At 60.1% G+C, this 13,293-nt stretch overlaps 4 protein-coding genes across 4 annotated transcripts; 2 read left to right on the top strand and 2 right to left on the bottom strand.

Annotated features, from left to right (window-relative positions):
* Positions 1-242: 242 nt before the first annotated feature.
* Positions 243-2,414, top strand: PLICBS_002817 (SNF1-interacting protein; the record flags this gene model as incomplete). Its single annotated transcript, XM_018322527.1, has 2 exons — positions 243-822; positions 916-2,414. 2 exons carry the CDS (start codon positions 243-245, stop codon positions 2,412-2,414), a joined length of 2,079 nt encoding a protein of 692 aa, XP_018180007.1.
* A 233-nt stretch (positions 2,415-2,647) lies between these two features.
* Positions 2,648-7,575, bottom strand: PLICBS_002816 (uncharacterized protein; the record flags this gene model as incomplete). Its single annotated transcript, XM_018322526.2, has 6 exons — positions 2,648-3,391; positions 3,460-4,133; positions 4,181-5,241; positions 5,299-6,529; positions 6,583-7,427; positions 7,478-7,575. The coding sequence occupies 6 exons, from the start codon at positions 7,573-7,575 to the stop codon at positions 2,648-2,650; spliced, it is 4,653 nt and encodes a 1,550-aa protein (XP_018180006.2).
* A 382-nt stretch (positions 7,576-7,957) lies between these two features.
* PLICBS_002815 (60S ribosomal protein uL1) lies at positions 7,958-8,916 on the top strand (the record flags this gene model as incomplete). The annotated part of the gene is made up of 4 exons (XM_018322525.1): positions 7,958-7,976; positions 8,139-8,316; positions 8,394-8,587; positions 8,654-8,916. The coding sequence occupies 4 exons, from the start codon at positions 7,958-7,960 to the stop codon at positions 8,914-8,916; spliced, it is 654 nt and encodes a 217-aa protein (XP_018180005.1).
* A 252-nt stretch (positions 8,917-9,168) lies between these two features.
* On the bottom strand, positions 9,169-10,959 carry PLICBS_002814 (alpha 1,2 mannosyltransferase; the record flags this gene model as incomplete). Its single annotated transcript, XM_018322524.1, has 4 exons — positions 9,169-10,093; positions 10,153-10,280; positions 10,343-10,728; positions 10,851-10,959. 4 exons carry the CDS (start codon positions 10,957-10,959, stop codon positions 9,169-9,171), a joined length of 1,548 nt encoding a protein of 515 aa, XP_018180004.1.
* Between the last annotated feature and the right edge of the window lie 2,334 nt (positions 10,960-13,293).

The raw sequence follows: 13,293 nt of genomic DNA, 5'->3' as shown, positions 1-13,293 counted from the left end.
TCCCCCCTGGCAAACGAACAATCACAAACGAAACGACGACGCAGCAGCGAAGCTCGCCCCGGCCAAACGGGCATGGTGCTGCGGGGCTGAAACGGTGACGCTCGACCGTTTGTAGTAGTGGTAGGTAGCCGTCGTTGGACGATTGAGAGCCAGAGATCGAGAGAGAGAGAGAGAGAGGAAGAGAGGAAGAGAGAGAAAGAGAGCAGCGCCGTACGCCCTTCCCAGCCGATAATTAATATATCATGGCCAAGCACCACGAGCCGCTCAAGGCCCTCGCGCCCATTGACTGGGCCGAGGTGCCGCAGGAGGACGGCGGCCTCGACGGGTTCCTGAACGGCGTCTTTGCCGAGGCGCAGGTCGTGGTCGACTCGATCCCCTCGACGACGACGACGACGAGCGGCAGCAACAGCACTACGGCTACCGGACGCGCCCGCGCGCAGACCGACTCGGCCGTCTTCTACAGCGGCGCAGCAGCAGCAGCAGCAACAGCCAAGGATCAATCACCGTCATCGTCGGCAGGCCCATCGGCGGAGCAGCGCGAGCAGCTCCGCAAGGAGTGGAAGGAGGTCAAGGTCAACCCGCGCGACAACCCGCTGGGCATCACCGTGTACAAGCTGGCCGGCAAGGACGGGCGCGGCGCGTGGTTCGCCCGGCGCAGCGTCCACGAGGGCCTGTCCTTTGACCGCTGGAAGGCCGGCCTGGAGCGTGAGTTTGCCGAGACGATGAAGGTCCAGGGGTCGCCGGGGAGTGGCAACATTCGCGGCATTGGCGCCGACAGGAGCGTCGAGCACAAGGTCCTTGATGGCGCGGGGCACCTGAATGGTATGTTTTCGTCCCTCCTCGTCGTTTTGTTCTGGCCATTGGAGAGACCGATGAAGGGATTAGGGGAAAGACCTCGCTGCTGACATGCACCAGTCTTCCAACTCTCTGCCCAGTTCCCCGGGCCGACCTCGCCGCGAGACTTCATCACTCTTCTCCTGACCACTGACACCATTCCGGGAAGACCGCCGCCGTCGCAGGAACAACAGAAGAAGCAGCACGGACCCCGCCCCTTGCGCCAGTACATGATTGTGTCCAAGCCGTGCACGCATCCGGGCTGTCCGCCGCGCCAGGGCATCATCCGCGGCCAGTACGAGTCCGTCGAGATCATCAGGGAAGTCCCCGGCGAGAGCATGGCGGGCAAGCGGTCCTTCTCGCACGCCGACCTCACGTCCGACGACGCCACGCGGAGGGTCAGCTTCGCCAAGCCCCCGGCCGAGGGCGACCACGACGGTGGCGACGGCGAAGACGGCCCCCGCGCCGTCGAGTGGCTCATGGTGACGAGGAGCGACCCCGGCGGCAGCGTCCCGCGCTTCATGATCGAGAAGGGCACACCGCCGGGCATCGTGGGCGACGCCGGCAAGTTTCTCAAATGGGTCACCGCCATGGACCCTTCCAAAGAGTCGGAGCCGGGAGCTGTCCAACACAACGGAGAGAAACAACATCTCTCCCCGGCCGATGCGCGCAATAGACCATCAAATCAGCAACACGTCAACGCCGCCAACCGCACGCAGGACGAAGCGGGTACCGGCGGCGACGACGACGACGAGGGAATCCCCAGCAGCAATGGCATATACGGCATCATTGCCGGCGCATTCGGGGCCGCCACGTCGGTCGCGTACGGCCTGCGTCAGCAATTCAGCAGCCCCCTCGGATTCAGCACCAGCCAAGAGAGCGTCGCGGAAGACCAGACGAAGCAGGAGGGCGCAGAGGGCGACGACGACAACGGCTCCGAGAGCGACGCGTCGTCGACGCACAGCTTCAGCTCCGCCATGGAGCGGTACATGACGGCGGACATGGGCGGCGGCGACAGCATCAACGGCAGCCACTCGTCCGAGTCGCGGTCGCAGTCCAAGACCAACGGCAACAACAACAACAACCCCCTGGAGAAGGAGCTGCTCAAGCTCACGGAGCGGCGGCGCAAGCTCGACGAAAACTACGCCAAGATGCAGGAGCGGCTGGAGAGCCGGCGGCAGGGCGACAAGGACAAGGACGCGGCGGCGCTGGCCAAGGCGCGCGAGAAGCACGACCGCGAGCTGGCCAAGCAGGAGGCCAAGTACCGGCGCGAGATGCGCAAGCTCGAGGAGAAGCGCGAGCACGAGGAGCGCAAGGCCGAGGCGCGCCGCCGCAAGACGCTCGAGCGCGAGGAGAAGAGCAGCCTGCAGCTCGAGCTGGACCGCGCGCGCGCAGACCGCGACGTCGCCCGCAAGCAGCTCGAGCTGCTGCAGGGGCAGGTCGGCGAGCTGCAGCGCGAGAACACGATGCTCGTCGCGCGCCTCGGCCGCCTCGGCGCCATCAACAGGGAGGACTCGGCCTCGTCCCGGGAGCTGTCCATCAAGAGCCTCGGCAAGTCGGACAGGGCGGCCTCGTCGTAGCATGCAAGGGAGGTAAGGGGAGGGAAAGAAAAGCAGCAGCGAGGTCTAGCATGAATCCAGCAGCAAATAACGGTCTGGGAACCGCAACGCACACAAACAAGCATGTCATGGCATTGGGAACGGCGGGGTGTTTGCGGTGTCCGGGATGGTCGGTCTATTCATCTATGTGTCTTTGTATGGGGGTCGTATCCATGTCCATTTGCTTTTTTTTTTTTTGAATTTCAAGGCAGCATCTACGGCGCATCTTCCCATCCAGCAGTGAGAAGCCTCGAGACACTGGTGCCGTGTGACTGCAGCGCCTCCTTGGCCGTCGCCACGGCTTGGGCAAGCTCAGGCGAGGAGGCATTACCCCTGGCCAACGCCGCCGAGCCTCGCACCACCCGCGTGCAAATGGCAAAGACCTCTGGGTTAGACGCCCACCCCAGCGGCCCATCCTCCTCGCCGAACAGCCTCGTCAGTTCCGCCACGCCTCCGGCGAGCCAGCCGTCCAACCTCATCAGGGGCTCCTCATCGCCCTTCCAGGTCAGGCTCTCAAAGGCTCCGACCCAGCGGTCCGTCTCGCGGACCTCGTCGACGAAGAGGTTCTGCTCCTCCACCACGAAGAGGGAGTCGTCGAACTCCAGCGCACGGGCGAGCTGGTCCCCCGCGGGCTGCCACGCGGCAGCGTTGTCCCGGGCCTGGATGCCGCAGTGGCCGACGATGCGGCTGGCGACCTCGGCCCTGAAGCGCGGGCTGTCGCCGAGGTTGGCGGCCAGCCAGAGGAGCAGGCGGGAGGCGGCCTCCATGGGCACGAGGGACTCGCCGAGGATGATGGCCACGGAGGCGCACGCCATTTCGCGGACCTCGTCGTCGTCGTCGTTCAGGGCGTCGTATACCGCGAGGAGCGGGGAGAGGTGTTCCTCGGAGGTGTGGTCCTGACCGGCGGCGGCGAAGAATGCGCGGAGGGACTCGGCGGCGGCGAATCGCGTGTCGAATGTCTGTGACAGAGTTAGCCAACGTTCCCCTGATTGCGCCTCGTTGCGGGCTGAGTGTGAGTTGAGCGAACCTTGTCGTCCAGGCCAGCATCGGCCATCATCAGTCCCCAGTCGTGGACACTGATCTTGGAAGCATCCTGTCTTCTCCCCAGAGCAGCCACTATGCTTCCACTGGCTCGGATGACGGCATTGGCCAGAGCTGGGTTGAGGGACCGCGACGACAGCGTAGACCACAGCTCGACAAGTCGCCCTGTCGACAGGCCCTGCGCCTCATCGCGCCGGAGAAGCTCATCGACGATATCGGCCAGATTCTGAACCGCAACGACCTGGGCTTCTATAAGCCTCGTCTGAAGGCATACGTCAATATACAGCTCGCTGAGCTCCGCAAGGGATTCCTTTGGTGATGTAGCCACGCTCCATACACTAGGGAGAGTCTCCAGACCCGTCACGGAGCAGTCCGCAGCCGGGCCTTGGTCCAAAAGCAATTCCCGTATGCGACGCACGGGATGGCTTTTCGTGGCGGCATCGTGCATCGCGTATATGACCTGCTGGTGCCTGAGCAGAGCGGAGCCGCTGTTGGAGGGCATTGTGACTGTGATGGGAGGCAGGGCCAGGGAAGCCGACCTTCCAACGACCCAGATGAGGTTGACCACGGCAAGGTACGCAGCCGCGATTTCGGGGCAATTGGGGAATTTGGCATCCACAGAAGTCGAAGAGAGGAACTCGACCAATTCCTCAAGATCACCTAGAAGCCATCAGTGACATGTTCGTCGCAAGTGGAAAACGACTTACCCTTGAGTTGATCCAGTGCCACCTCGCTGAGGCGCTCAATCACGTACTTGAGCGCCAGAAGAACGCCGTGTATGTGATTCTGCCGGTTCCCAGTCTTCGAGGCGTCTGCGTCTCGGAATATGCTCTTGATTGTCTGCAGCCACTTGTCGTGCAGTAGACACGACGTCAGGGTTCGGGCAGCCAGCTCCCGCACGTGCCAGACGGGACTGGACAGGTAGACGGCGACGTGGACCTGGATCTCATCGCGAAGCAGCTCCGGAGGTCCGGCGCGGCGAATGATATCCAGTGCCGGGAACACCGACTCGGCAGCGGAAGCCGTTGCCGCTGTCTGAGCCAGCGTCTCATGGCCCGACTTGAGGAGGTTCCGCAGCGCGGCAGGCAGGCTCGGGTACCGGTGGTAGGCGATCCTGTTCGCCTTGCCGTCCCAGCCGGCCTCGATCATGGACTTGCTCTCCTGCGAGCCGAACAGGCAGTCGATCAGGCTTCGCAGGAAGATGAGCCCGCAGTTGCGGATGGCCCAGACCTCGGACCGCAAGCCGCTGGCCGCGAGCTCCAGGCACTGCGGCAGGTAGCTCTCCGACTTGTTGCCCATGGAGGTCAACATGGAGTTCTTGAAGATGTCCTTCAGGCAGTTGTACGCATGGACCTGCGGAAGGTTAGAGCCGTCTGTTTCGGCGACGCGCGCTTCCCTGCGCGCGATGCTCATGAGCTCCTCCATAACATGCTCAAACGACGGATGGGCCGCGTTGGCAGAGAGGATGCCCGTCATCAGCGAAGGTATGCCCGCGGATCGTCGGGTTGTGGAAGCTTGCGTAAAGATGGCATTCATGGTCCCTTGGTACCAAGCGTCGAGCAGCGCGGCACCCTGCTCGACGTGCTTCGAGTTTTGGCAGCAGGTGGCAAAGGTCAAGGCCACGGTTGTGAACGCGCCGCGGTGTCGCAGGTTGACGAGCTCCTTGAAAGTCAGGTTGCCGATGCTCTCAAAGGCCTCAGGAGTCGGTATCAGGAAGCCCTCCCGCGATCGGTTGCGGAACGACAGGACCATGGTTCGCATGAGATTGCTAGTTACCAGTCAGAATCATACGGGTAGGGTTGGCGACGTCTCCTATTAGGCTTACCTGGACTCGTGGACGGCGCGAAAGCTGAAGCTCAGAAGCCCCTTTGTGTCGAGGCCCTCCATGTCCTCCAGTTCCTGTGGCAGATGGCCCTCAGGTGAGTCGTCGCAAAGAACATCCTTGACCGCATCCCATACCCGACCACAGCATGACACTAGTCTCGACTGCAAGGCTTGGACAGCCGCAAGATCAGCCTCGGCAAGCCTGAGCTCCGAGACCACTTGCCAGATGTGGTTCAGCGAGGATATATCGCCGTGCAGAGGCGCTTCTAGCACGGCGCGGCCCAGGTCAGTTTCCGCCATCGACGTCTTGCGATCCAGTTCGTCAATCATCTTGGCCAAGAATGCAACCTGCTTCTCCCCTGTGTCCAAGAACCGAAACACCAGCTGCCACGCTCTCGACGCCCCATCGGAGTGGTCGGCTCTCGTCGTCCTTTGCGACAGTCTCTCAGCTCGCTTCGCAACCTTGACGAGGGTTTCCGAAACGCGCCTGTCATCGGCGTCGCTCGAAAGAGCGAAGCGGCGATACCTATCATCGGCGTATATCCGTTTCAAAACTGTCGCCGACATATCTCTCACGTCATCGAACGGATCCATGAGCAAGTCGAACAGCGCTCGCGCCCACTTGTCGTCAAAGAGATCGAAAAAGAGCACCTGGTCGTCGGCGGTCTCCCACGCCTTGTTCGCTTCTCCTTCCAAGCGGGTGATGAACATGAGCGCTTTTAGTGACGCGACATGTCTCTGGTACGACGCCGTCGGCGTCAGTTCGCTGCAGAGAAAGCCAATATACCACCGCAAGAACTTCTCATGATAACCGAGGCAGTGCACCAGCTGAGCTTCCGGCAGCGTAATTAGATTGGAGCGGTAGAGAATCGGCTGCGTTGCGACATCCGCGTCGGTGGCCGCCATATTTGCCTTTCTGGCCTTTGCTCGGACACGGGGTATGCTTCTCTTCAAGACGTGGATGGCGCCGCGGACACGCTTGAACATGTCTCGAATCTTGCCCGCAATCTCCATGCGGAACTTGGCATCGGCGTCGGCGAAGAACGCGCCGAGATGCTTCCGCAGCAGCTCCAAAGCCGCAAACGAATAGGGTCTTGTTGTGGACGGCGAGGTGATGAGCAGAGACATTGCCAGGGCGCGCACTTCATGCGAAGGGTGCGCCAGAACCCGATCCAATGTCTTCTCTTGGACGGTGATCGATTCGGTATCCTGATGCTCGTCGCCTCCAAGAGCTGTATTACCGTCAGACTTCGGTATATCGACCCTTCGTCCGGAAGGTCCTTACCTGGTTCCTCGACGAGTCCAACCTTTTTCCCAGCTTCCAGAGCGGCAAGCTGTAGCAAAGCAGGCATGTCAAGATCCAAGCTTGCGGCGCCGGCGACAGCCTTATCCTCATTCATCATGCCAAGGAATCGCAGCGCCTCGGATCGCTCCGCTTTCAGGAGCGGCAAGAAGATGTAATTCTTGATAGACTCCAGCAGTGAAGGCTCTTCGGTTGCAAAGTGCAACAGCCACTTATACCATGTCCTCATGCTTGGGCCACTCGTCTCTGCATCGCCTCCCGGATGCCAGCATCGGTATACCGAGACAATGAACTTGCCTGCCGTTGGGCAGACAAAGTGCAACCGCAGCCAGCGAAAGAGGTCAAGCATGAAGAGCCTCCAGACTTCCGTGTCATCCCTGTCCGCATGCCCAGGCTTATGGCTCTCGTAGCAAGACCGTATCTCGTCCAGAGTAAAGACCCCCTTTGTCAGGAAGTGGTCCAGGGTCTTGATGGCCGATTTAGCAACCGGCTTAGTGGAGCGCCCGGTGACAATGGAGATGAGGTTATCTAGGAGAAACTGTTTTGTCGCGAGGGCACTGTCCTGCTGAGGGTTCCTCTTGATAAGCTGCACGACGAGGTCGAGGACGAGCTTCATGGATCGGTGCTGATCAGATTCGTTCCAGTCCATGAAGAAATCGAAGAGCTTGAGGGTGACGTCGTGAGAAAAGGCCCATTTTCTCAGATCCCCTGATACAGCCTTGGATGACTGTTCTACGAGACCGCATAGTCTCACGCAGGCCTGACCGGAAACTGACTTTGGCTGGCCGGCTTCTCGCAACAGCTGATCGAACAGAGCAGCGGCACATCTGCTTTACAGTCAGCGCAAGAGCCTACTTGACGTGCACTGAGCACGCACCTTGTCTGTGCTTCTGGTTCCTTTGTCTCAAGCCATTTTATCAGCTGCGCTGGGTTGGCGAGCAGACCGGCCGCCTGTTGGAGGGGCTCGCTCTCCATGGCTGGCGGAGAATCGAGGCGTGATGTTTCTGCTCAATTTGTCACATAACCAATATGCATCCCATTGCCGTACAATCAAATCAATATGAAAGCCTCACTGGCCTCTCATACCAACCCTTGATGAGTTGCTGGTTGGGCCCGCTATCGACGAGTAAGTTGATCTTGAAAGTCGCGATTGAAGGTGGTCACGTGGCGCTCCACGTGAGAAAAATTTGCCCTGCGCACCAACCCCGCCAATCCAGACGTGGCGGCAAGGCCCACAAGCGGAGCGCCAAAATCACCAAAATCCTGAGTCCCGCCCAGGCGCACGAAATTCCTCCATCAACCAGATACGTCCTGACCACCATTAGATACCCGTCGAATCTATTGGGAGACTGCCAAAATGTCGAAGATCACAGTCGGTAAGTCAGCGAACGATGTTCCTTCTAGCATTCCCGTCAGAGACCGTTACCGCGACTCGGGTGGGCGTCTTTGTTGCGCCCGCCGAGAAAACGTTTTGAACGACTACGACGACGACAACGAATTTTCGAGAAAGAGAAGGTCTGGCTAACCCGCCGTCGCAGCTAATGTCCGGACGCAAGTCTCGGAGCTCCTTGAGTACTCCAACGAGACCAAGAAGCGCAACTTCCTCGAGACGGTCGAGCTCCAGATCGGCCTCAAGAACTATGACCCCCAGCGTGACAAGCGTTTCTCCGGCACCATCAAGCTGCCCTCGGTCCCCCGCCCCAACATGGCCATCTGGTACGACCACGCCACCCGACACCCCTCCAAGATTTTCCGACGAGAAAGCAAGGCGGCTAACTGATGCAAAACAACAGCATCCTGGGTGACCAGCACGATCTCGACCGTGCCAAGCACGGCGGTGTCGATGCCATGTCGGCCGATGACCTGAAGAAGCTCAACAAGAACAAGAAGCTCATCAAGAAGCTTGCTCGCAAGTACGATGCCTTCATCGCTTCCGAGGCTCTCATCAAGCAGATCCCCCGTCTCCTGGGTCCCGGTCTGTCCAAGGGTAAGCCACAACCACATTCGATCATTCTCGATCCCTAGATCCGCCAGTGCTGACCGCCCTTCGCAGCTGGCAAGTTCCCCACCCCGGTCTCGCACGCCGACGACCTGAGCGGCAAGATCACCGAGGTCAAGTCCACCATCAAGTTCCAGCTCAAGAAGGTTCTCTGCATGGGTGTCGCCGTCGGCAACGTCGGCATGGAGCCCGAGCAGCTGGTCGCCAACGTCATGCTGGCCATCAACTACCTCGTCTCCCTCCTCAAGAAGGGCTGGCAGAACGTTGGAAGCCTGACCATCAAGGCTTCCATGTCTCCCCCCAAGCGCCTGTACTAAGCGGGGTCATACGCCTTGTCGCGGCTGCGGCTCGAGGTTCCACGTCTCTGTGGCTGGAAACAGTTGACTTAGACTAGAATCTCGTCAATCGAGTCAAAGTTGCGCAACATGATTCTGCCTGTAGTGAGATGTGCCTGTAGTGAGATGTGACTCTTGCCATGGCGGTACCTCACATTCTGGTTGCCAAAATAGCAGCGTCTGCACAACATGAGTGCTTTCATTGCAAGATTTTCTCTATCGCTATTATCGTATTTAGCAGCTTTTGGTGACCCTCCACGCAACCAGACCTCTTCTGCCAATGACCCGCGTGAGGGTCTGCCATATCCCATCGTCGCCAAAATCCATATCGTCTAGGTTCAGATGTTTGCGGTACCGCCAGACCTCTCGGAAGCGCAGCCCCTGGAGCCCCTTGTTGGGTAGATATGGGTCCAGCCAGGTCGCCGACGCGGGGGCGATCAGATAAGTGCCATTCTTCTCCTTCAAGTACTCCTTGCTCCGCCTGTCGGCAGGGACATCGCAGGTTGCCAGCTGGGTGAGCTGTTGAAGCAGCGCCTCACCCTTCAGCCCCATCACGTCCTTGGTTGTCAGGACTTCGTTCTTGCCGTTCAGCAGCCATATAGGCGGAGTGTATGTTTTCCACCAAATAGCGTTGGTGGCATCGGGCTGGTTGCTCATGAACACCTGTCCCGGCACTATGCCCCCCTGGTGATAGATGCCCATCAAGACGCCGAAGAACAGGTTGAACCCAATCCAGGCGGCAGTCCAGACCCGCAGTACTGTCTTATTCTTGGGCAGCCGGACCGAGGACAGTATCAAAGGGACAGTAGGCAACAAAAATCGGGCTTCTTGGTGTTGAAATACCGACAGGACCGCAAGCCCCGAGATGGCAGAATATAGTCGGATCGATAAGTGAGGCTGAGTGAACAGGAGCACAGCCGCTGGCCCCAGGAGCTGAGGAAGGTTAGCCAGCAGGTGCTGGTACCACGGGTGCAGGCCATGTTGAGCTAGGTTGTCGGTGGATGAGTTGTATTTAAAATTATTGAGGGGAGTGATGACGGGTTTTGTGATTAGGTGCGCCCAGGTAATGGGCTCTGATGAGTAGAAAGCGGTATCCAGCGCGATCGCGATTATAGTAGTAAGGGCTGCGGCCGAGACCAGGGCTGCGAGCGACAAAGGCCTGCCATAGGTGAGCTTAATACTCATGAGAGGGAGGCGGATGGGATCGGTTCGACCTACTTTTTCAGGAAATGGGGTATCAGACGGAGACCGGGAACTAGGAGAAAAGCTGGGAAAGTGATGCGGTTGAAAATGCCGAAGACGGCAACGATGCCAAGAACCGTAGACGCCATGAGAGACGACTGCTGCTACACGGAACGAGTTAGTCATGCTAGGTTGCATCCCTACGGGAGTGAGAGACGCGACCAACCTGATCATCGGCGATGCGCTGGATCAGCACCAGGCTCCAGGCCACGACCAAGGTCTCGATCGAGTTGGAAAAGGTATGGGTCTGATAAGTCCAAGTGACGTAGGACGATGCGACAAGGAGGACCGCGACGCGACGGTGTCGCGGCGAAGGTATCAGCTCGTGCAGCGCCCAGTCCTCGAGGACGAAGCTGATGAGGAACATGAGGACGCGGAGCGTCCAGAAGACGGCGATGGGAGGTATTTCGCCATCTTGGCCATTACCGATCCACAGCCACCGCAGCAGCAGCATCGGCAGCCCGTAGACGGGCCATAGAGGAAAGACGCTTCGTATCGGGTTGTCGCTCGTGAATTCCCATGTGCGTCGGACTGGGTAGCTGAAGATTTGGCCTGCGCAGGCAAGGAAGTGTTAGCAGAGCTTAAAGCTAAGGTGGTGTTGGTTCGCTGGTTGCGCCCCGGCGCAAGCTTCTCCGACCAGGGACGGACCGCGCAGGACTGGTGCGGAAACATACCGGCGATGACCTCTGGCCCTTGGAAATTCTCGTCCGGGTGTAGATAGCTGGGCGACAGGGCAAACCACAGCCGGATGAGGACGAGCAGCAGGTAAGTGCGCCGCCACATGGTTCAAGCGGCCGGTCTCAATGGCCCCAGTGGTGCAGCAAGCATGGGCTTGGGGGAGATGTATGAGAGGTGCCGCGACATGGGCGGCGGAGGGTTTGAGCTTCGAGGGCGGTCGGGCTTCCAGAGCGCAGTCGCAGGAGTGAGAAAAGGAAAGAAAAAGCAAACGCTGTCGAGGACGGATGGCTGGTGGCAAGAAACCGGGAAACGCGCGATAGCAGGCTGGCCAGGTAGGCAGGCAGGCCAGGCAGGGTAGTGGTACAATTTTGTAGGATGAGGTGAGCAGCGGCGGCGGCGGCGGCGGGCTGGCGGGCTAGGGAAAACAGAAAGCTGGAACAGAAACCGGAAAAAATAACAGCAACAACAGCTGACGGCGCCGGCAGAGCAGGATTCCGCGACCGCGCCAGTCCCAACACGTCGACGGAAGAAGGCGACAGAAGCGCAAGAACAGGAAGACGGGTAAATTAGTTTAATTTTGTCGACGCGTTTTGGCAAAGGCCCGCGGGTGTGCTGGATGGACGGAGATGGGTAAGGTGGGATCTCGGTCTCGGTCGCGATCAGGGGTCGAGGGGGGCCGCTGGGCTGGCAGCTGGGTACCTGAGGTACGGGAGAGGGAGAGAAGGCCAGCCTGGCACCCCGGCGCCGCGCAAGAAGCAGCACCTGACAAAGGGCAGAACAGCACACCACAGCACACCACCCACAGGCACACCGCAGCGCCATGGAAACCAGGGGGGGCATGACCGCACATCACGCCTGAAAAAGGGTCGGGTGTGCGCCACCAGGGCACCGGCATCGCGCACAACACAGCAGACCACCATCTATCACCTGCAGGCAAGCCCACAAGTCGGTCAGCAAGCAGCACACGCGTCCTGTCATGTTTGTCCCCCACCCGGCCGGCCGGCTTTGATGCAGAGACAGCAGCCCCAACGACTGCAGGGAGAGCAGGACAGGGCCGCGCGGAAGAAAGGGGCCCTCCTCGATCAACAGCCGGACGCGGACAAGTGCGCGCGGGAGATCAATCACGACCTGCGCTGCTAATAACTGCACCAGAGCGCTAACACGCGCCGCCGCCGCGCCGCTGAGAGCTCCCGTCCGAGCTGTCCGGAGCGAGCGGGAGGGCGGGCGGCAGGCCCCCCTGAAGGACGGGACCCAGTCATCCACCAGTCCCAGTCCCGTCGCTAGGGTCGAGCCGGGAATGGGCCTCCACTGGAGCTCTCCACTGGGGCACAGTACTTCGTACTACTGATCCAGGTTCTATTGACAACAGCAAACTTCCAGGTTATCACGAGTGGCTGCCTGTCAGACGATGAACGTGCAAGGCGGCCGTCCATATCGCACATTTTTTTCGACGACGTCGTCGCAACGACGTTGTCGCAGCCTTACCCAGGGTCGCACCGTCGGAGCGCGTGCGTCGGCACAGGCTGTCTGTAGAGAGTGGCGTCATTTATGACGGTTCCTTTGATCGTTGCTCGAGGCCCCCCCCCCAAGGCTTGATGCGCGGGCCGCGCCTCAGCGCCAGGTGCGCGTAGCGGAAAGTGCTTCATGCGCCATCGCTGTTGGGTCGTTTCAGTCCACGTACGACGTGCTTGCTCGTACGCAGTCGCACATGCACTGAGGGCCTCCCTCGACGCTCCGACCGCCAGAGAAGACGCGTCTCGATCTGTGATGGCCGGGTGACTCGTCGTCTCAACCCACGTACGTCCCTAGCTTTTGCCGGCCGCGAACGAGGCAACGCCAGTCCGGCACCTCCGCCTGGTCCTATGCCCTACGATATGCCCTCTGCCCTCTGCCCTCTGCCCCGCGAGGCTGGGAATGTGTTGGGGACCCCCAGAGACGAGACAGCACGTGGAGTGGCGCCGCAGCATTCCTGCCACACGCCGCAGATCGAAACCGTGGGGAGACGAGACGTGGTGGTGGTGGCTTGACTGAACGAACCGACGACCGGAAATTCACTGGGAATCGCGAGACCGCGCCACATGTGCTCACTGGCTCGCCTCGATACTAAATGCAAGGGTCTGCCGGCGCTGACGCCTGGCCCACCGACAATGACGGGCACTTGCTATTATACACAATATTACAGCGTCCCGCAGGGTTTGCTCGCAGCTTCCACAGAGACAGGGGCACATGTGCGCAAGGCACCTCATATGCAGGAGATATCTGCCATGGCCAGCTGAGCCTGATGCCCAAAGTCTCGACGAGAAGCCATGCGAAGATGAACCCCCAAGACGCAGGCACTCCTTCTAAGCTCTGGCTGCCGGGCAGGCTCTCGTCCGTCTTTGTTCGCGGTGGTGCCTGACGCCTGGTGTTGAACTCTAACCGTGCATCAGCATCAGCGAC

The sequence above is a fragment of the Purpureocillium lilacinum genome (assembly GCF_023168085.1).
Source record: "Purpureocillium lilacinum CBS 284.36 DNA, scaffold_2, whole genome shotgun sequence".
Classification (NCBI taxonomy): Eukaryota; Fungi; Ascomycota; class Sordariomycetes; order Hypocreales; family Ophiocordycipitaceae; genus Purpureocillium; species Purpureocillium lilacinum.
This window is presented reverse-complemented; position numbering and strand designations above follow the sequence as displayed.